General features: G+C 25.7%; 5 protein-coding genes across 5 annotated transcripts; 1 reads left to right on the top strand and 4 right to left on the bottom strand.

Moving 5' to 3' along the window:
- Nucleotides 1–497: 497 nt before the first annotated feature.
- OCT59_023761 (uncharacterized protein) lies at nt 498–4,475 on the bottom strand (the record flags this gene model as incomplete). Its single annotated transcript, XM_025327626.2, has 6 exons — nt 498–692; nt 769–897; nt 964–1,123; nt 1,195–1,273; nt 1,353–4,380; nt 4,455–4,475. 6 exons carry the CDS (start codon nt 4,473–4,475, stop codon nt 498–500), a joined length of 3,612 nt encoding a protein of 1,203 aa, XP_025170368.2.
- A 5,007-nt stretch (nt 4,476–9,482) lies between these two features.
- On the top strand, nt 9,483–11,637 carry OCT59_023760 (uncharacterized protein; the record flags this gene model as incomplete). The annotated part of the gene is made up of 11 exons (XM_025331210.2): nt 9,483–9,512; nt 9,582–9,720; nt 9,820–9,936; nt 10,004–10,052; nt 10,119–10,268; nt 10,348–10,592; nt 10,673–10,815; nt 10,890–10,997; nt 11,066–11,225; nt 11,310–11,401; nt 11,486–11,637. 11 exons carry the CDS (start codon nt 9,483–9,485, stop codon nt 11,567–11,569), a joined length of 1,317 nt encoding a protein of 438 aa, XP_025170369.1. The 3' UTR covers nt 11,570–11,637.
- A 3,274-nt stretch (nt 11,638–14,911) lies between these two features.
- OCT59_023759 (uncharacterized protein) lies at nt 14,912–17,240 on the bottom strand (the record flags this gene model as incomplete). Its single annotated transcript, XM_025327627.1, has 5 exons — nt 14,912–16,095; nt 16,165–16,498; nt 16,584–16,771; nt 16,857–16,920; nt 17,004–17,240. 5 exons carry the CDS (start codon nt 17,238–17,240, stop codon nt 14,912–14,914), a joined length of 2,007 nt encoding a protein of 668 aa, XP_025170370.1.
- Nucleotides 17,241–17,812: 572 nt separating this feature from the next.
- On the bottom strand, nt 17,813–18,097 carry OCT59_023758 (uncharacterized protein; the record flags this gene model as incomplete). Its single annotated transcript, XM_066134939.1, has 2 exons — nt 17,813–17,898; nt 17,971–18,097. 2 exons carry the CDS (start codon nt 18,095–18,097, stop codon nt 17,813–17,815), a joined length of 213 nt encoding a protein of 70 aa, XP_065991017.1.
- A 422-nt stretch (nt 18,098–18,519) lies between these two features.
- On the bottom strand, nt 18,520–20,804 carry OCT59_023757 (uncharacterized protein; the record flags this gene model as incomplete). Its single annotated transcript, XM_066134938.1, has 7 exons — nt 18,520–19,314; nt 19,393–19,667; nt 19,734–20,067; nt 20,157–20,241; nt 20,307–20,344; nt 20,420–20,464; nt 20,577–20,804. The coding sequence occupies 7 exons, from the start codon at nt 20,802–20,804 to the stop codon at nt 18,520–18,522; spliced, it is 1,800 nt and encodes a 599-aa protein (XP_065991016.1).
- Nucleotides 20,805–22,499: the final 1,695 nt, after the last annotated feature.

Raw genomic sequence — 22,499 nt, 5'->3', positions numbered from 1 at the left:
AATGTTGAAGCATTTAATTATAGCAGATCTAAATTTCTAAAAGAAAAAAAAATCATTTATTTATTTTTTTCTAGTAAAGGTTAAAATATACATTTCATAATTTGTTAAATAAAATTTATTATATCAAATAAAGTAATATACAATACATTTGTTTTAACGATGTTTGTCGTAAATAATAAAATATTGGCTGTTAGATTTAGTTATATTCTAGTTAAAAATTTGAATTAACGTTTATCACTTGCTATAAAGTGGAATTACTAATATTTTACTGTATGAAGCATATAAATTTTTTTGTATATTTCAAGAGTAGATAGTAAATTTCCAAACCGTACATTTTACATGAACCGAGTCGAAGCGCATGTATCAATTTTAATTTTTTTCAATAAAAAATTCCTGAAACGAAAGATTTCTTTTATAGATAAAATGGTTCAATTTTAAAAAGATTCTCAAAGTATATTGAATAAAACGAAAATGGTAATATTAAGAAAAATAAATAATTATAAACTGTTAAGGATATCTTTTAAATCAAGTAAATTTTCCATTTCTTTTCTTGAAAAATACTTGTCTTTGAAAGTTTCTGGAACATTTGAGAAAAATTTACGATAAACTGGAAACAAATAACTCATAAAACTCATGTCGGGAATATAAGTTATTGTGTTTAGATTTAATCCTAATCGAATATATTCTATTTGCTATGTGAATAAAAAAATATTATTATATTTTGTTCTGAAAGGAAATTAATCTGAATAAGTAGTAATAGGAACATACCATTTCAATAGAATTTATTTCAATTGAAAGTTGATAATGTAGGCCAAATATTGAAGTCTGATATTCTATCCAACCTAACCCCTCAAGTTTTGATACATCTTCATGTTTTAACAAATCTTCTCGATAATTCTATAATTAAGTTAATATTAATTTAAAATTAAATAAAATAATAGAGATTTTAATTAATTAACTTACGCTATTGTGTATAAATTTTATAAAGCAATCCTCAGATAATATTTTTTTAACATTCATTTTACAAATGAAATAATCATAATCATAATCATAAACAATGTTTAGTTTAGGCAAAACCAAATGAAGATTTTCATTTTTAGAAGACAATACCAGCCCTGATAAACTTTAATTTAAAGTTATGATTAATTTGTATTTAAGACAATTTGACTTAGTATTATTATGAGTAGACTTTACCTGCTTATATCACTTTCTTGAAATTGACAAAGTTCGCTATTCAAATTTGTAAGATTTGAAACAAAATATACTTGTTGTTCTAATGAGTTTAAGGTATTAATTATCATTAACTTAACTAGAAGATAATAAATAATTAAATAATTTGAATATTTTCTTACCTTTATACATATATTTACTAAATTCATCGACAATTCCAAATTTGGTAAAATCATTTTTGTTAATTTCACAATCTTCATATAAATATGACCGAAAATCTGGATGATCTTGTATAAAATAACCAATAAATGCAAATTCAACAAAATCTAAAACTATTTTTGCTAAACTATACTCTTTTAATTCAATATAAATTTTGCATCTAATAAGCTGTAGAAATTTATCTTCATAAATACTATAATTATAAATTCGATCGATTTTTGTCAATATATTGTTTAAATCTTCAGAACTATTTTTATTTAGTAAGTATTCTAGATGAAATAACTGAATCTTTGCTAAATTATTATCAGAATTCAATAATTCTGCATACTTTTTAAATGATACTTTAGCATTTTTATTATCATTCTTTGTACAATACGTTAAACTTTTAAGACAATATGCTGAACTATTTAATGGATCTAATTGTATAATTTTATCAAGATCTGATAATACTTTATCATATTCCTTAATAATATAGTATGTAATAGCTCTCCTATTCAAGTTATGAATGTTCTCTGGATCTATAGTATAAGCTTTTGTAAAGTATGATATAGCTTTTCTATATTGTGTCATATTATATAAAATTTCTCCATAATAACATAAAACCAAAGAATCCTCCTTATTGATATTTAATAATTTATCTAACAAATTTAATGTACTTAAATAATCTCCTTCTATTTCATAAGCGTATACACAATTTTTAAGACATAAATAATTATTTGGATCATTTTTTAATGCAATATTATAATTTTTTATAGATTCATGATCATGTGATTTATTACGTAATAAGTAACTATTTCCGAGTAATATATATGAGTTATTTATTTTTGATTTATAATTTATTGACTTATTTAAATTAACTATTGCTTTATCATATTTATTTTGTCTAAAAAATATTTCTCCACGAATAAAATAAGCAACTGGTCTTTTTGGACTTAAATTAATAGCTTCTTTTAAAAATAAGTGTGCTTGTTCGTAATTGTTAAGACATCTATAAATATACGCTAAAATACATCTTAAAGAATAACTTTTAGGAAAAAATTTCATAAATTCTTTGCATAAGGATTCAGCTTTTTCATAATTTTTTTCATTTATTTCTTTTATAATATTTTGGTATGTTGGATGTTGTTTTTTTGTAATTCTTGAAAGTATTGGGGATGATATTTTTGAATTTAATTTAATGATTGAATTCATAAATTTCTTTTTTTTAGTTAAAATGAGTTCAACTTCCGAATTATCTGATTCATCACTGTCATATAATTGATCAGAATTTTCTAATTCAATTGAAGGTAAAATATGTCCGGATTCAAAAAATTTTGTATATAAATTTTTATAAATTGAATTTTGTGGTAAATATCTAATATCATTATCTTCAATTTTTTCTCGACAATTAGGACATATTTTTTGCTTCAATTTTTTTAAATTGCTTAATGCCAACATATGTTGACATTTTAAAATACATAATTGATCTGTTGGTTCACTACTAATTGGACAAGTAATTTCATCTGCTATAACATCTAAAATGTTAGAATTTGATATTTGTTTTTTCTTTAAATATAAATTTTGATTTAAGTTTTTTCCTTTTCCCTCTTTTCCTTTTCCAGTATTATTACTTAGAGTTTTTAAATCTTCAAGGTATTTCCCTTTAACAAAAGTTAATAAATTTCGAAATTTTTCTAAAGAATCTTCCAAATTATTTTCATTTAATTTTTGCGTGTATTGATCAAAATCAATTTCAATCATTGAAAACATTTTATTGTCAATATTATATAAATTTAATAATAATTCAATAGATTTAAATTGAATAAAATTGCTTGGTGCTTTATTAAGTGATTCAATTGCTAAATAATAACAAAGACCATATGTTGCTGTTCGAGATGATCTTTGGATAAGATTTTGTGCAAGATCTAATATTCCAAACCACAAACTATGTGGTAGTGCTATAGGTTCATTTCCAGCAAGTTCATTTAAAAAACCTCCAGTATTTTTCAAAGCTTTAGCAACTTTATTTGATACTTCATCAAATTTTGTTTGAGAATCTAAAATAGATTTGTCCACAGAATTAGCCCATTCTCTTTCCAAAAAGCTCCAAATATATTCCATTAATACTAATTCTCCAAATTTTTTACTTATAATCTTTTCACTTTCAGACCAAATGAAAAGATTATGTTGAATTATTAACATAATTCTCCAATCTACATAATAAGATGCTACTGGGTATTTAAAACTTAAACTCTGACGTACTTGAGTAAGCAATGATAAGATTGAACAATTATCATTTGGAAGAGAAACTCCTGCTATTGATAAAATTCCTGGTGTAATATTTAATGCAGCTTTAAGAAAATCTTTAGTTCTTCGTATAATTTCTTGAAACCAAGTTTCATCATCACGTAGACTATGAAGAGTATCTCGCAAATGGATTAATAAAAAATCAATATTATAATTACGTTTTTTAATAATTTGTTCATCTTGATTATTGTTTTGTTGATTGAATTGATTGAAATTTGGTCTAAAATTATTACCAAGTCCTATTTCGATAACCTGAGTTGTTTTACGATGAATTTCTGCAAATTTTGCTAAAGAATTATAAACTTTATCTCGAAGTTCTTTACTAAGTACTATTAGTGAAAAACAAATTCGTTCTAAGACTATCACCCAAGTCCTTAAATGTAACTCTAGTCTAGCCATGCTTTCTTTTGAATAATAATTAAAAGAGGTGGAATCAATTAGAGCTTCTAACGAATTTATTAATGATTGAGATGAAAATTCATTTTGTAAATTTTCAAAAAGTAATTTAAGTGCATACAAATAACTTGGTTTAGTTAGATTTTTTAAAAGTTCTTCTACTTTATCATCTGACGTAGTGAATCCATCCTCTTCTAATTTGAGAAGGATATGATTATTGAGTACATTTTCATGCAAAATCGTTTTATATGAAACAGGGTCATTATTTTCTAAGCTACCAGAAGCAGTATTAGTAGAAGAATTTCCACTCTATTATTATATAAAGTTAGTTTTAATGATATGCAATTAATCAAATTTTAATATTGTTTAAAATAATAATTTACCTGACTTGAACTTCCTTCCATATTTTTTTATTACAAAAAGAAGCAAGAAAAAATTTTATTATACCGACCAAACACCAAATTAAGTAAAATTATAATCAAAATGCAATACCATCAAGATCTGCATAAACATAACCTAAACAGTACCATATTTTTTATTACAAGAAAAAATTTTATCATAACGACCGAATTAAGTAAAATTACAATAACGTATTACTACTTCAGTATTTATTTAATGTAACATGTCACAAATATTTGTAAAAATTTGGGCGTAAATTCTAAGCGCTGATCAGTGTGATTTCATTGGTTATTCTTTTTCTTCTCTTTTCTTTTCATTTTTTTTTAAGTACTAACCCGTCGCGTTGCGCCAGGGATGATACTTGCCATCAAGTAAGAGAGTAATAATAAACACTTATATTTTATTTGCCATGTAGTGTGAATAGGTCTAGTTTTTTACTATTATTATGATAGCATTAGTAGGAAATAAATGTAATAAATTACACAATTTATATGATTGTACAAATAACAATGAATTGTGTGCGAGTGTTATACAGTATATGAAATATGGAAATTTTATTTATCACACAAAATAAATGTTGCAGTACTGTGAAATTTATGATTTATTTATACATATAATTACAAATTCATTGCAAAGACAATTTTGTATAGTAATTTATTTGTTACATTGTTACAAAAAAATCTTTTTTATCGTAAAAAAATTCCATTGTAACATTAAAAAAAAATTATATCCTCTGTTGAAAAAATACATATATATTGTTACCATATCTCAAAGAAATTCATTATAGCAATCTATTATTATAGAAAAAAAAATATCTCACTAATTAATATGAAACAAAAAATTCCCAGAAAAACTAATTATAACGAACTAATTGACATGAAAAAAAAACAATTCTCCAGAAATATTAATTATAACCGATCTATTGTTACATAATAAATAAATAATTATGTTAATCTATTATTGAGCTTGATACAGCCTAAAAAATATTATTATTATTAATAGTAAGAATTGGGAAAAAAGGCAATTGCCATAGTGGCGCAGCATCGGTCCAAACTTAAATGGTGAAAGAATGTATTTGGGAAAAATAAATTCGGTTTGAAAAAAAAAAGCCAACCGGAAAAAAAAATACAAAAAAATAAAAACGAAAAAAAAAATTCGTAAGGGAGGGACAAAGAGAAAAATCAGGTTGAAAAAAGAAACCGAAAAGGAAAATTCGAAAGAAAAAGAAAAAAAAAATTGGGAAAAGAAAAAGGTGTTTCGAAAGAGAAAAGAGGAAATTTGAAAAAAAGAAAAAACCAAAAGTAAAAAGATCAGTTCAAGAAAAAAAAATAAAAATTAAAAAAAGGGAAACTGAAAAAATTTAGATTGGTTGGAAAAATTTTAATTATATAAAAAATTTGCTAGAGAAAAAAAATTTTTTTCCCGCAGAAATACAATTTATAAATACCAAAATGTAAATTCTAGTCTATCCAATGATTTATATTAACTTTTCTATTTATGCTAACTAGGATATTGTGAATTTTATTTACCATTCCTCTAATTTTTCTAAGTTACCAGTAGAAGTATCGATAAAAGAATTTCCACTCTATATTATATAAAATAAGTTTTCACGATTTGCAATTAATTAAATTTTAATATTACTTAAAATATTAATTTACCTAACTTGAACTTCCTTCCATATTTTTTTTTTATTACAAGGAAATATTAATTCTATACCGACAGAATTAAGTAAAATTACAATCAAATGTATGTAACACGATAACGTGCATTTGTACTTCCAAACATTTCATTCAAAAAAATGCACCATCATTCGATTCAAATATAGTTTATATAAATTCTAATTGCTGATCAGCGTGATTTTATTCTCGAGTAATCATTGGATATTATTTTTCATTTACTAAACAAGTTGCCTCAGTCCCTTACAGGGCATTCTAAACTGTTATATGTGAGGCAATAACTTGAAATTAGAATAACTGAACATTTATTGTTATAAATAATACTAATAAATAACTATGCATTGTATTAAAAAATGTCAAATTTTGAATTTATAAAACTAAAATCCAAATGATGATATAATCTATTGTATTTCACTGATATTCTATTATAATTTGTTACATCAGTTCTATAGAATCATAATCAAGTGCAGTCAAAATTAAAGAATTCCATTTATATAACCAATCATCAGTCTTATTTTAATATTTATGATTTAAATGTGGCAAGAAATTTTATAATCAATGCTTTTCTTTTTAAACAGCAAACATATTTTTTAATGTTTAAACAAAAATAAATCTTGATCATCATATAAGACTATAAGAAAAAAATTATATACTTTCTATATATAATAAAAGAATTTAAAAAAATTTCTATCTTTTATGTTTGCAAAAAAATTTTTTCATAATAAAAAAAATGAAAATTTTGATCATTGTAAAGTCACTAATTATACTAATCATGGATTAACTAATTCTGATAATTCATATCTTTTTTGGTTTAATTAAATTGGAATAATAAAAATAATACAATAAAAAATAATTTTAATTCTACTTAATTTAGGTAAAAAAATTTATTTAATGTTAATTACGTGAATAATCAAAAAGTAATGTCTTATGTTAAATCACTTTTTGCATAGTAATGGCTATCTCCAGATTACTAATTTTTTTTTTGATTTCTTTTTTTAGTTTAGTAAATCAAAATATTACTTTACTTAATTCAATTAGTTTAACTTATGAAGTTCCATCAATTAATTACTATTATTTAAAAAAAAATATGACAATTTTTTTTTTTAATAATGTATAATTATCTATCAAATAGAGTTACTTGAGAACTAACTATGTAAAACTTTATTTATATTTTTGTTATTTATTAATAAAAAGAATCTGTTCTATTGTATTTTTTATTAATTTTAGATTATTTCAAAAAAAAAGTTCTTTTATATTTTTTACTATCAAATCACCGGGGTGTAGAGTTTCGATCCGTAGCGGTTTTATCCGGTTTTTATCCGGATACCGGCTCGGTTAATTTAGGCTGGGACCACCAAAATTAATAAAAATTTATGGAATAATATTATTTTAATTCTGGCCGAAATTATAGTCCACTCAAAGCCGAAATTTGTAACCTTTTTTAATCATAATCCCACGTTAAAATATTTGAGGTTTTATCCGGATCGAAACACTACCGGGGTGATCATCACCGTTGGCCGGAATTATCAATTTTTACCGGCACTATATTTTTTTAATGCTGGTCGATTGTCATAATTTCAGTCACCGGTGATCATCACCCCGGTGATAGTTAGAAAAATTCTTATATTAAACTGTATGTTGACCATTTTAGTACGAAAAAAAAGATCAGGCAATTATACATTTTGTTTATTTTATATTTTAATAAAAAAAAAACTTAGATAATTATTTATTACTAATTTTTCAGCATATTTAATAAAAAAAGAATCTGGTTTATTAGTGGTTTATTGCACTCTTTTTAATTGTTGAAAAATTCTTTCGTAACTGTATGCTGATCATTTTAATATGACTCTGACACTACTCTGACGAAAAAAAAAAAAGGATTTTGAACAAATACAATTATACCTTTTACTTATTTAAATAAATAATACAGTATCTTAGGTAAGATATGTTATTAATTTTGCAGATAAAAATTCTCATATTTAATAAAAAAATCTTCTTTTTAATTAACAATAACTACTAAATAACAATAACAAATCTTGATCATCATGCATTTTTGTTGGACATTTTTGATTGTTTTAAGATTCTTAATACGTCATTCAACCGGTTATCTAACCCGGTCATCAATTAGGCTAAATTATTCTTGTCGATCATTGATCCACAGTCTCTGTTTTGTCTAAAGAATAAAAATAATAATAATAAAAAAAATGCATTTGCCTTTTGAAATTGTTTCAGAAAGGTTTTGAACTTAGTCACTGTTGATTGAGAACTCGACACATTGGCTTTATTCCAAGGTAATTCTTTGATCATTAGGATTTTTCTTGGCCATATCGGCATAAGAAAGCTTAGTAGTTGGTTGTTGTATTGATTACAATGTTGGATTTTTGATATAATTTGTCAAATTGGGACTTCTTTGGATCACGTGATTGACATTTTTTTATCCTCCTAAAAAAAACTATCTTTTGACCTGTAAGTTGTATCGTTTCATTCTAAACTGAGAATTTTTTTAATTCTCTCTCGAAAAAAATCTTTGATTCCTGATTTGCCATTACATATTGAAATGAAAAAAAGAAAAACTTCGATTATATAAACTATTGTCCGTATGATGAAAAAATTTTATGGCTTTTTCTTTCATTTTTAAAAAAACTGGCTTTTCAATATAGTTATTATCGTGATTGTGTATTCAAATATCAATATTCGTCCGGTTTTAATTCGTTTTCGGATTCTTTTTTTTTTTAGGTAAAAAAATATCACAATTTGGTAATTTGGTAATTTGAATCAGCATACTTCATATAATGGTGTAGTTAGCCGAAAAATAATTAGCCGCAACGTGATCCGGACCCGGCTCAAGCGTAGATCGTCGTGGAATTCTAGGGATTTTTTGCGACTAAACCGGGTCCGGATGATCGGCAATCAGGAATTAGACTCCGTTTTTAGGCTAATTACACCATTATATACTGTACATACCAAATTTAATTCTGTACTTATACTATAATACCTAGCGCCAATAGACACCATACAGTTCTGTAAGGTTGACGAAATATTACGGCTGAATAACGGCCGAAAAACTTCAATTCTAACAATAATTGTAAAAAAAATTAAATTATCCAATAAATTAATATACCATATAATATAACATATGTTAGAAAAAAAACAACACTTTCTATATACTCCGAAATGATCAACAAGTCACTGCGGCTTCGTAACAATAGGGTGTAACAATGTGAGCGGGGGTTTGTTTCACTATTATAGTTAGATTATATATAGGAATGATTCCTTTTTGAATTTTATGTTTTTCTTCATCCTTTTTTCTTTTTTTTGTCTTTGGAATTTGGTATCATGACTAAAAGAATACAAGACCCTATTCATGTAACTTGTTGATTTAAATTTTTTTTTTTTTTTTTTTTGAGCGCGATATACTAAAATGATAATAAACAGGGGTTAATGGAATTCGATGACTGGGTAGTTAAATTTATCGATACTGAACATTTTCAAAGATTACGTAGTATCAAACAACTAGGAACTTCTTATTATGTGTATCCTGGTGCCAGCCACAATAGATTTGAACATTCTTTAGGTAATAAATTCATGCTATATTAAATTCATAATTCGTTGCTGGAAAGCGAAGAAACTTCCGTTAACAAAATAACCCTTGAACTATATTATCATGTTTCAGGTGTTGCTCATCTCGCCCATTCGTTGGTGAAAAGAATCCGTGAGTCACAACCTAATTTAGGATGTAGCGAGAAAGATTTAAAATGTGTGACATTGGCTGCATTATGTCATGATCTGGGTATGTTAATTCAACTTTTATTCTTGAACTAATCATAAATTACTAATAAGCTCTACGATTTTTATAGGACATGGTCCATTTAGTCATCTCTTTGAAGAATTTATTAGAAAAACAAGGTTTGTTCTGTAACAAAATAAATAACATAATATTTAATTAAATATTCACTCCTTTTTGCGCAAAAGGACCGATCGTATTAAGTGGAAACATGAAGAGGCTTCTATAATGATGTTTAATGATATTTTAAAAAAATATAAAGGAATAGCTGGTGATTTGAGTGAAGATGATAAACAGTTAATTAGAGACTTAATCACTGGGAATAACACTGGGGATAGGTAAATTTATGAATTTGTGATATATATTTATTGCTACTTGATCAAAAATATTAAACAAACAAATATACCAATATTTAAGACCTCCATATCTATTCGACATAGTATCTAATCAACGTAATTCAATCGATGTCGACAAATTTGATTATTTGGCACGTGATTGTTACTATCTTGGGATGAAATCAGAATTTGATTTTTCAAGACTTATGAATTACTCTCGTGTTTCTAATAATCAAATCGTATATGATTTTAAGGAAAGCTATAATATTTACGAACTCTTTCACACACGGTATTCTTTACACAAAAAAGCTTATAAACACTTTGTTGGTAATTATAATTAATTTAAAACCCTAATTGTTTTCAGTTTTTCACAATTTAAGTAATTTTTTACGTAATTATTAAATTAGGCAAAGCAATAGATTATATGATAATTGATGCTTTAGAAGCGGCGGATGAAGTTCTTAAAATATCTCATAGTATTAATAATGCAAAAGATTATTTAAAAATGGATGATACAATCTTAAATAGAATTGTATGTGATAATAATCCGGTAAGCTGCTACATTATACAGTATTCTTGTATTATAACGTAAAATAGTTCATTGATTATTTAAATCTGTTTTAGAATTTGAAAAAGTCAAAAAAGATCATCAAACGTATTCGAAAAAGAAAACTCTATAAATTCGTTGATGGGTACTTAGTTCCTAAAGAATTGAAAGAACAATTCAAGAGGGTAAAATCATTGTATGTCAGCATTATAAATTATAAATTCAAAATTATATTTATTTACTTATTTAACAGAATAAAGTAACCGAAAAAAAAATCGTAAAGCATCGGTCAAACGGAGCTGAACTAGAAAAAGATGACGTAATTGTAGATATATTTAATTTGAATTATGGAAATAAGGATGAGAATCCGATCGATAATGTTGAATTTTATGATAAAAATCAACCGAATGATGGTATACACTATATTGAATTAGTTTATTTATTTGTTGACACGTTAACCTTCAACATTTATTAATTTATTCTTTATGGTTTTATAGTTTTTAAATTGGAAGAATCGCAAGTGAGCTATCTTACTCCAAAACAATATGAAGAACTTTATATTCGAATTTTTACTAGGAATCGTAGAAAAGTAATTTAAGTCATATATATTAATTAATATTTCATAATCTTAATGTTAGAATATTAAACTTCTATATGTGATTTTTTTTTTTAGATCAAACAAATTAGGAAATGTTTTAAAAAATTATTAAAAAAAGATTACAAAATTCCAAATCCGATGACTTATTATTCGAGGTAAAGGTCAAATGATTAATAATCTGTTAGGGTACCTATTGTGAGATTTTCTAAATATAAATAGATACATCTTTACAAAAAAAAAAAAAAATGATTCATAGCATAGGAATCATAATAATAATTATTACTAAATATTAGTAATTGAATTACTGTATATTAAGAAGTGCGTTTTCTTTACTTTCATCAAGATACGATATAAATTTTACCTGAAAATTAGCTAATTGATTGTGTTTTTAAAAGTAATTCATGATTTATTTAGTGATATTTGATATCATGTACTCAACAGAAATTGTTATTTATTTTATTCTTTTTAGATTTATTTAAACACTAAGGCTGTAGTAGTAAAATATTTTATGGGATTCGTAGTTTGTAATTTAAATAATTCCTTTTTTTATATTTTATCCAAATATTAAATATTCAGTATGTATTCTCTTTCTTTAAAATTATTTAAATACTAACGTTAAGGCTAGAACAAATTTCTTAGTTTGTAATTTAAATAAATCTTTTATATTTCCAATTATTTTATATGAATTATTAAAATAATGATAGCATATAAAACCATTCCCAATGTATAAAATTAAAATGAATAATGTAATTTTCTACGTAGAATTTTTTAATTTCTATAAAAAAATCCCATAGGATGTTTAATGTCTCTAAAGTTAGAGAAAATTTTATTTTTATTATTATTGTTTAAAATACAAATTACATTGCGTATGAGCCGGGTGGATTACATTACCGGGGTTCTATTAAAGAATTAAAAGATATATTTAAATAAACAACATCATATGACAAAATATGCAAATTGTTTCAGGATAAGTTCGATAAAAATCACGATGAATAATTCCCTTATCATGTAAGCATGAAACAGCACAAACCAATTGATACGCGGAGCTGAGTTTATTCCTTCAGGTAAGATTATTGACGGCATACTTAAATATTTTTTCTTTTTATTTATATTTTCTAATTAAAAAAAGAAAAAAGTCATAAAAAACTACATCTCGTTGAGCTTTAAGCTAAATCATGAATATAAATTTGAATTGATTCTACAGTATATTATTAAAATATGAATTTGTTATTTTAAAATTATTTCACCAACAATTTTCTCTATAGTGATTTTTTTCCTCTGAATTTACTGAATTTACGAAAGATTTTAATGCAAAACATTGTGTCTACTATACTAGTTCATATACGTAAGAACTAATAGATAGAACACGTATTCGTATAATAATATTTTCAAAACAGTTTCAATAAATAAATTTATTTATTACTCTGTACTGTATATTTCTATTTTGCACGATATACTTGAGAGAATCAATTTATTTTATTTATTCTTTAGAACAATGATTTTTATATTTGATCAATGAGTTCTTATTTGTTTTATATGGCCCTTTCATCAGAATATATAGAAAGTAAGTAACGGAAATTGACAAAGTAAGTGACGTAAAGTCACATGATCTATTACGTTACTTCTCTTATATAGTAAGGTACGGAACGTAAATTTTTTTGGTAAATATTTTACGTTACTCCTTATATTTTCCACATGATTGCGTCATGTTTATTTGTTTTATCTAATCTCGTTTTCAGTATACTGTAGTTTCGTTTCTTACTTATTTTTTATTTTTTTTATTTTGTTTCTGTTTCATATTTCGTTTTTCACTAATTTTATTTCATTTTTTTATTTAGTTATTTTAGTCCTTTCAGTTCTATAAATAATAAAGGTATGTTTTTTATTTTTTATTTATTTTTTTATTTTGTTTTTATCTTATTTACTAACTTCATTTTTGTTTTACTTTATGATTTATTTTTTACTTGGTTTTCTATCATTACCGAACCTCTTATCATGATCATTTTTTTATTTTTTGTCCCTCATCATTTTCCACCTCATTATTCGTCTCCCATTATTTCTATTACATCTTTTCATTTTCCATTATTTCTTTTTCTCTCCTGTTTACTTCCCATCATTTCTTTTTGTCCCTCATCACTTTTTTTCGTCTCTCATCACTCTTTTTCGTCTCCCATCACTCCTCTTCGTCTCCCATCTCCCATCACTCTTTTTCATCTCCCATCATGCCCTATTTCTCCTTTTTGTTTCCTATCACTTCTCATTACTCCTTTTTACTCCCTTTCTTCTTTCCATTACTCCATTGTTATTTCATTTTTTTATTAGCATTTTTCTTCTTGATCATTGTAATTTATTTATCTTTTTTATTTATTGTTATTGTTTTTTTATTTGTATCACTACATTAAAATAAATACAGTGATTTTTTTCGTTAAAATCGAAGATGTGTGACTTAAATTTAATATTTGCAAATAAAATTTCATTAAATAAATCGATTGTTTTGAATAAATGTGTTTGCAAAAAAATTTTTAAAATATTTTCGCAATAAAATTTTAAGTTTAACCGATTACCTTACATTCTGTACCTTATATAAGGGGTACACGTAAAGTAAATATAATTGACTTTACGTTCCGTGCCTTATATAAGGGGAGTAACGTAAATTGGCCTAAAACAGTAATTTTACGTTACTTACTTAGCCAATTTCCGTTACTTACTTACTACCTGCCGCTTTCATCATATCCGATATGTTAATTAAACGTAGCACAAACTTTATGTCGACCAAAAGAAAAAAAAAGAAATGAAGACAAATGAAATTTGTGTATTCTTAAAATTATATGGCATCATGCATTATACTAATACCAAAACCGATTCATAAAAGAAATCAATTTTATTTTGTCAATTAAAATATCTTGGATAATAATAAAAAAATTCTTTTAATACATAAATTTCTTAAAACTGAGTTAATCAACTTTTTTTTTGGTGAAAATAAATATATAATGAAAATCGTATTCTTTGGCAGTAACCTCGTTAAAATTTGTTTTTTTTTTTGCTTTCGCGACAAATTCTTAAATTTAATAAACAGTAATTATTGAAAAGTTTATATTTATAATGCTTTATAAATTTTTAGTTTCTCAATTTATTTAGTACATTCTACTGCGGTTATATTGTTAAACTCTGATATTCCGTGTATTTGTTAGACATTTTTGATTGTTTTAAGTTTCTTAGATTTTAACATTGACTATTGTTGCTAAATTTGTTCACATGTTCAAGAGGTTGGAACCGGTTAAACTTAACCGGTTAATTACAGCAAAATTCAAAATATACGGGACACTTGAGAAATTTGATTATCGGGTTGTCGGGTAGCCGGGTTACTCGGCAGTCAGTAGGTTATTATATAATCTGATATACTGTTAGTAGCAAACATTTATTACAATCACAAAAATTGAAGTGATAATATAATTAAAGTATATGTATAACGAAATTATTAGTATAAATTAATACTATAATTTAAACTAATTCTTTTAGCCTCATTAACTTCATTTGTGCATTTAGGTTTTCTTGTTTGGCAGATTTTTCATACCAATAGATCGCTTGGTTTATATCTTTTGCAAGTCCTTCTCCAATCTCATATTTTCTGGCAAGATTAACTTGAGCTTTATTATTTCCAAGTTTTGCTGCTTTTTGATATAATTCAAGTGCTTTATATTTATCAATTCTAGTCCCAATTCCATCTTGGTAACAACGACCTAAATTGTTTATTCCATATGTATTTCCTAAATCTGCAGCAGTTTTATATAATTCGAATGCTATTTTTCTATTTATTCTAGTTCCAATTCCAACTTCATAACAACACCCTAACATATTTATTCCATTTGAATATTTTCTTTCAGCCGATTTTTTAAATAAATCAAAAGCTTTGACATTATCTTTTTCAATAACTTTTCCTTCCTTGTACATAAAAGCAAGGCTATATTGAGCCCTACTATTTCCATTATTTGCGGCTTTTTCATACCAACAAATCGCTAGATTTGTATCTTTTTTGATACCTATTTCTTTTTCATAGAAATACCCGATTTTGTATTCTCCTGCTGCATGATTTTTGTTTGCTATATTTTCATAAAGTTCAAAAGCTAACTTTTCATCCTTTACAATTGTATTACCAGTTTCATAATATAATCCAACATGATATCGTGCTAATATGTGATCTTTTTTTAATGCATCAAAAAACAAATTAAATGCTTTCCAATCATTTTTGATTGTTCCAATCCCACGATAATTCAAATATCCAAGCAAAAATATAGAATTTGTATTATTTTGATTATGTAGTAACCAATCATAAATTTCTTGTAAGTTTATATTATGATTTTTGAAATAATCATAGATATGTTCTTTTGTTATTCCCAATTCTTTTCCTTCATTTACCTCTTTACAAATAAGATTAACTAATTCATCAACGTGTTTTAAAAATTGATCATTCAAATATTCCGTTATTTCATATATTTTATTCGTAACCTTTTTATCCAATCTACCAGCTGATGAAAATTCAGACTTGTCAATATTTATAATGACTAAATCATCGTCACCCGTCTGATCAATTTTTGTCGTTTCATCATTTGGAAAAATAATATCTTTCAGTCGATCCACTACTTCACTCATAGTTGGACGATTATCTGGCTCCTCATTCCAACAATCTAAAAAAATAATAATCTTTAAGTTAATAATTGTTTTTTTAAAGTTACCTATAAAAATATTATATTTACCGGTATATAAATTGATATAAGCGATTGAAGTATTTGGAATGGGCTTTTCTCTCAAACCTTGTGTAATTTCATAAATTAAACTAATATCGTATTGCTCATCTTCGGTATAAAAAGGTGGTCGACCACTGGATATTTCCCATAACAATACTCCTATACTATATACATCACTCATTTTATTTAATTTATATTTTCGTTCAATTAACCTTTTTGGATCAATATATGGAATCACGCCAAATAATCTTGATTGACTTTGGGTATCTTCTTCGAACCTTTTCGATAGCCCAAAATTGCCTAGTTTAACAATATTTTGGTTAACTAATATGTTCTTTGAGTGCTATTATTAAATGGATGAAAATTTGTTAATCGAGATTTTACGTTGAGAGTTAATGGATAAGTAATATAAGGGATAATGCAATTACCAAATCACTATGCACAATTCCTTCATTATGCAAGCACGAAACAGCACAAACAAGTTGATAAGCCATACACAATTTGTCATCACAGGTAATTTTATCAAAATTTTTTCTTAAATATTCTCTAAGAGTTCCACCGTCTGCATACTCCATTACCAATGAATAATTTTTCGATAGATTATTTTGATCATTTTCTAATATGTATAATAAAAAATTTTTTGTTGATTTCTAAGGTTTATAAAGGCATTACATCAAAAGATTCCATGGATTTCATCATACCTGACGTAACTCCAAAGAAATGAATAACACTATCATGAAAATCGGCTTCGCTTTGAAGTTTTAACTAATGACAAATATAAATACGATAAGAATCGTTGTAGAATAAAAAGATATAGTATTTCTTTTTCATTTACATAAAATAATTACCGTTTCAATGATCTCATTGGCGGTAGCTTTGTTAAATTTTAAAAAAGATTTTATTGCTAAATATTTTTCATATTTTTCCGGATTTTTCCAATTTGCACGATAAACTTTTCCGAATGATCCGGTGCCAATTTCTTTAATATTATTAAAATGTTTATATTCATAATATTTAATAAGCTTCTTTGAAATAGCATTTTCAACCCATTCGTTCGGATTATCGATATTATCATTTTTAGCCATTATTGAATGAAAGAAATATTAATAAAAAAAATTATTTATAGGAAAGAAAAAAAAATTATTTTTAGAATATTCATTTAACTTACGTATTTAGTTTTGGTCTCAGCATGTATTCTGATGATCGCTCCGTCTTTATTTGAAGATAAAAATATCTTTACTACGCATAATTACACATTCGGAGTAACTGTTTTCCTATATGAAATCATGTGATTTTTTTTTAATAGAATGTTAATAGCATAATTTCAGCAAGCATAGTTAACTTCAAATTTCGCAGGTTCAATTTTATTTTTTTTTTGACAATTTTATATATTTGATTATCATTACCAATAGACTAAAATTCGGGCTAAAGATTAATAATCTGGAGTAGTATGATTGGCCAAAATTACGGTATTTGCTGACCATATCACCCGGTTCAAATTGATAATTTGAGCGGACATATTTTACTTTTGTTAAATTCATATTTAGCAATTATCATGTAGAATAGCAGTTTTTTTGTTTGTTTTAAATTAAGTGGAATTGACATGAATTTATTCTAATTTTTAAGCAGTATATCTTTTTAGCTCATATTGTAAATCTCATATCTTTGATTCCGTTATCTTTTCTTTGAGCGATTGTTTTTTGCCTTTAACAGCACTTGTATTTCTTCTTGGTTCTAAAGAACCTAAAAAGAAGAAAGTTAATAAAAATAAGTAGCGCGTCTTCACTCCCATTACAATAATGCTTGTAGACATACCACTAGATTCCTCATACGCGACACCATCTTCTACAGTCCATACTATTCGATCTTTCCGTTCAATCTTGGCTTCACATTCTCTAATAAAGGCCCTAATGGTCATAATATTTGTTCCATTGCATCCCATTGAAAAACTCGTCCGCAGCAATCTAGAAATAGCAACCTATATAACATCTCTCCAATTACAATAATATGGTCAAACCCAAATTCCGCGACGCATTTATAAAGTGGCCAAGCTTTTCCGGATCTCTGCTATTGATGGAGAGATAACACCAGATAGAGGATGCGATATTGCGTAACAGAAACTGATTTGCACAGCCATAAATTCATATTATTATTAAATCTTTTTTAATTTTTTAATAGTTTATTAACAAGTTTATTTAACTACTTATTAATTACTGTAATTAGTGAAATTTTTTGACTAATATTGTTTGATTTTGACTATTGATTTATCCTTTTAAATAAAAATGTTCTATAAAAAATAACAATAAAAAAGTCATGATAATTAATTGAACTAACTTCTTAGGCTTATTAATTTCATTTGTGCATTTAGATTTTCTCTTTGGCAGATTTTTTATACCAATAGATCGCTTGGTTTATATCTTTTACAACTCCTTCTCCAATTTCATATTTTTTGGCAAGATTAAATTGAGCTTTATTATTCCCCAATTTTGCTGCCTTTTGATATAATTCAAGTGCTTTATGCTTATCAACATTAGTGCCAATTCCATATTGGTAACAACGACCTAAATTATTTATTCCATATGTATTTCCTAAATCTGCAGCACTTTGATATAATTCAAATGCCATTTTTCTATCAATTTCAGTTCCAATACCAACATTATAACAATATCCTAACATATTTATCCCATTTGAATATTTTCCTTCAGCTGATTTTTCAAATAATTTAAAAGCTTTGGTTTTATCCCTTTCGACAATATTTCCATCTTTATATAAAGAAGCAAGATTATATTGAGCTCTAATATTGCCATTGTTTGAAGCTTTTTCATACCAAAAAATTGCTTGATCTATATCATTTTTAATGTCTATTCCTTTTTCATAGAAACATCCAATTTTATATTCTCCTGCTGCATAATTATTTTTGGCCACATTTTCATATAATTCAAAAGCTAATTTTTCATCTTTTGCAGTTTCATTGCCAACTTCATAATATAATCCAACATGATATTGTGCCGATATATGATCTTGTTCTGATGCACTAAAAAATAAATTAAATGCTTTCCAATCATGTTTAATTGTTCCAATCCCACGATAATTAAAATATCCAAGTAAAAAAGTATAGTTTGTATTATCCTGATTATGTAATAACCAATCATAAATGTCCTTTAAATCTATATTATGATTTTTAGAATAATCAAAAATATGTTGCTTTGTCATTCTCAATTATTTTCCTTCATTTACCTCTTTGAAAATAAGATTAAATAATTCATCAACATGTTTCGTTATTTGATCTTCCGCTAATTGTTCTATTATTTCATGTATTTCATTCGTATCCATTTTACTCAACCCGATAGATGAAGTATAAGTTTTATCAATATTAGTAACAGTTAATTTATCATCATTTGTTTGATCAATTTTTGTTGTTTCGCTTTCATCATTTGGAAATATCATATCTTTCAGTCGATCAACTACTTCACATATAGTTGGACGATTATCTGGCTCTCCATCCCAACAATCTAAAGAAAAAATCGGTTTATGAGTAATTTTTATTAAAATCATATTTACTGTTTATAAATATTTACCGGTATAAAGCTTGATATAAGTGATTGAAGTATCAGGAACGGGTTTTTCTCTCAAACCTTCTGAAATTTCATAAATTAAACCAATGTCATATTTCTTGCCCTCAGTATAAAAAGGTGGTCGACCACTCGATATTTCCCATAATAATACTCCTACACTATATACATCACTCATTTTATCTAATTTATATTTTTGTTTAATCAATCTTTTTGGATCAATATAGGGAATAACACCAAATAATTTTGAATGGCTTTTAGTTACTTCTTCAATTCTTTTCGATAATCCAAAATCGGCTAGTTTAACAATATTTTGATGAATTAATATATTATTGGAGTGCTATCATATAAATAATTAATGTTAAGCGGTAATGGATTAGTAATAATGAAAATTATATATATTATAATATACCCTATAATTACAATTACCAAATCACTATGCATAATCCCTTCGTCATGTAAACATGAAACTGCACAAGCCAGTTGATAAGCGATAATGAGTTTATTATCCCAACTAAGTTTATCGAAATTTTTTTTTAAATATTGTCTGAGGGTTCCACCATCTGCATACTCCATTACCAATGAATAATTTTTCGATGAATTATTTTGATTATTCTCTAATATATAAAAAAAAATTTGCCATCTTAATCACTTCTATTATATCAAAAGATTTTTGATTAATTTCATCGTACCTGACGTAACTCCAAAGAAACGAATAACATTATCATGAAAATCGACTTCACGTTAAAGTTTTAACTAAAATAAGATTTAATAATTTTTTTTTTTTATTGAAAAATTAATATACGATAAAAATAATACCGAAAAATTAAGCATAAAAAACATATATACCTCTTCAACAATTTCTTTGGTAGTAGCCTTGTCATGATTAAAAAAAGATTTTAATGCTAAATATTGTTCTTTATTTCTCCAATTTGCACGATAAACTTTTCCAAATGCTCCAAACCCGATTTTTTCTATATTACTAAAATGTTCATATTCATAATATTTAATATGTTTCTTTGAAATAGCTTCTTCAATCCATTCGTTTGGATCTTCAATATTGTCATATTCTATCATAATTGAATGATGGATAAAATTAATTTATTTTGAAAAGGATTATATTAAAATAGAATTTGTAATCCGGTTAATTATTTTTCCATAATCAATTGTACCAGGATCGGGGCTTGTACCCGAATATCGATGCTTATTCTTGTTTACCCGATTTAGAAAAAGTCAGTTCTGTTTAGTTGTACGGATTATTTATTATGTTGTGTGATGATCAATTTAAGCAAAAACAGATATTCTAAATAGAATTTACTCTGCATTATGAATTACAAATAGATTATCTATTTATTTAATTTTCAAAGTGCTGCGATTCGTCTGGGTTACCAGGTTCCTTAAATGGTGGGATTGTGGTATGATGTCATTAACTGGCTTGCATAGTTTATTAACTCTGGTAATGTAGTCACTTGGAGAATTTGTCTTTATCGACCAGTGTTGGGGATATTTACCAACCAGGGGCTGGCGGTTTCGGTTTTGGTTAATCTGCGGGTACGGGCTTCATTTCACCTGGGTCTTTGGCTTGGCGTGTCCAAGGTAGTAGTCTTCTTATAGGCCTTCTTCCTAAGATTTATCCACCGGTTTGAGTAGATTATTTTTGCGAAAGTAGTTTAGTAGTATTTGTTTCAATTTTGATCTTGTATGTAATATTTTGCTTAAATTCGCGTCATGTTAATAGGTTCCTAACTGACATCCATTAATAAAAATAAAATCATGATTTAATACCGAATTAAGAAATAGAGTGCATAATTCCGGCCGGAATTATTTAATATGGAAAGGTTATTTTACCGAAATTAAACTTGGATGTTCGATTGTATTTTTGCAATATGTTATATGTATTAAATAAAAACATTTCTTTTTAATAGAATAATATAAAAAGAAATATAGAATTTTATTTTAAAACAATTTTTTAAAAAATTGGTCATATAATTTTATTATTCAAATTAGGTTTCCTAATATTAAATGAAATTGAGAGGAACCTATAATTTTACTAATTTATTAAAACAGAATACTCATACATTAATAATTACTTTAATTGAATAAATGTAGCTTTAAGATAATATTATCGTTGATTAGTATATTTTGAAATGATGGAGGAATTTACATTTTTTATAATGGTACTAATTTTTGAATTTTTCTTTTCTGTTTACTAATTTTATTAATTGAATTTCTTTGAACCCTATTGTGGAAATAAATTGGTATAGTTTTTGAGCTAAGACACCTTTTTTATAGACCCTGTTTTAATATTGGATTGTAATTTCCTGAGCGAGTGATTATTTTTTATAACATTTAGAAAGAATGGTAAAACTAGTAGATCACCAATTTTAATGGATTTTAAAAATTATTATGGTTGATTTCATTAATTAATTTTATCCAATTCAGTCCTTTCAAATTGGATCTTCCAAAAATCCTAACAACCATAATATCGACAGTCTATAATCCGACACCAAAATCCGCATATCAGGATTGTAGACTGTCGTTGTTAGTAGCACCAACATTGATATAGATGCATACAGCGATCCATCGATTTGAAAGTAATAATTAATTTGCTTTAAGCCTACAAGAATAAAAGGTAAAAATAAAGGTTGTATTGAAAAGTAAAGGTTAGTGCCAATAAATAGACAATATTTTTATTTACAACTAGTGACCTATAGTTGTAAAACTTGTAATTATACATAACATTAAAAGTATTTTAGAGTGGATTAATAAATA

Source organism: Rhizophagus irregularis, chromosome 4 (assembly GCF_026210795.1).
Source record: "Rhizophagus irregularis chromosome 4, complete sequence".
In the NCBI taxonomy this organism is placed as follows: Eukaryota; Fungi; Glomeromycota; class Glomeromycetes; order Glomerales; family Glomeraceae; genus Rhizophagus; species Rhizophagus irregularis.
The sequence above is the reverse complement of the archived record's forward strand: the minus strand, read 5'-3'. Positions and strand labels throughout refer to the sequence as shown.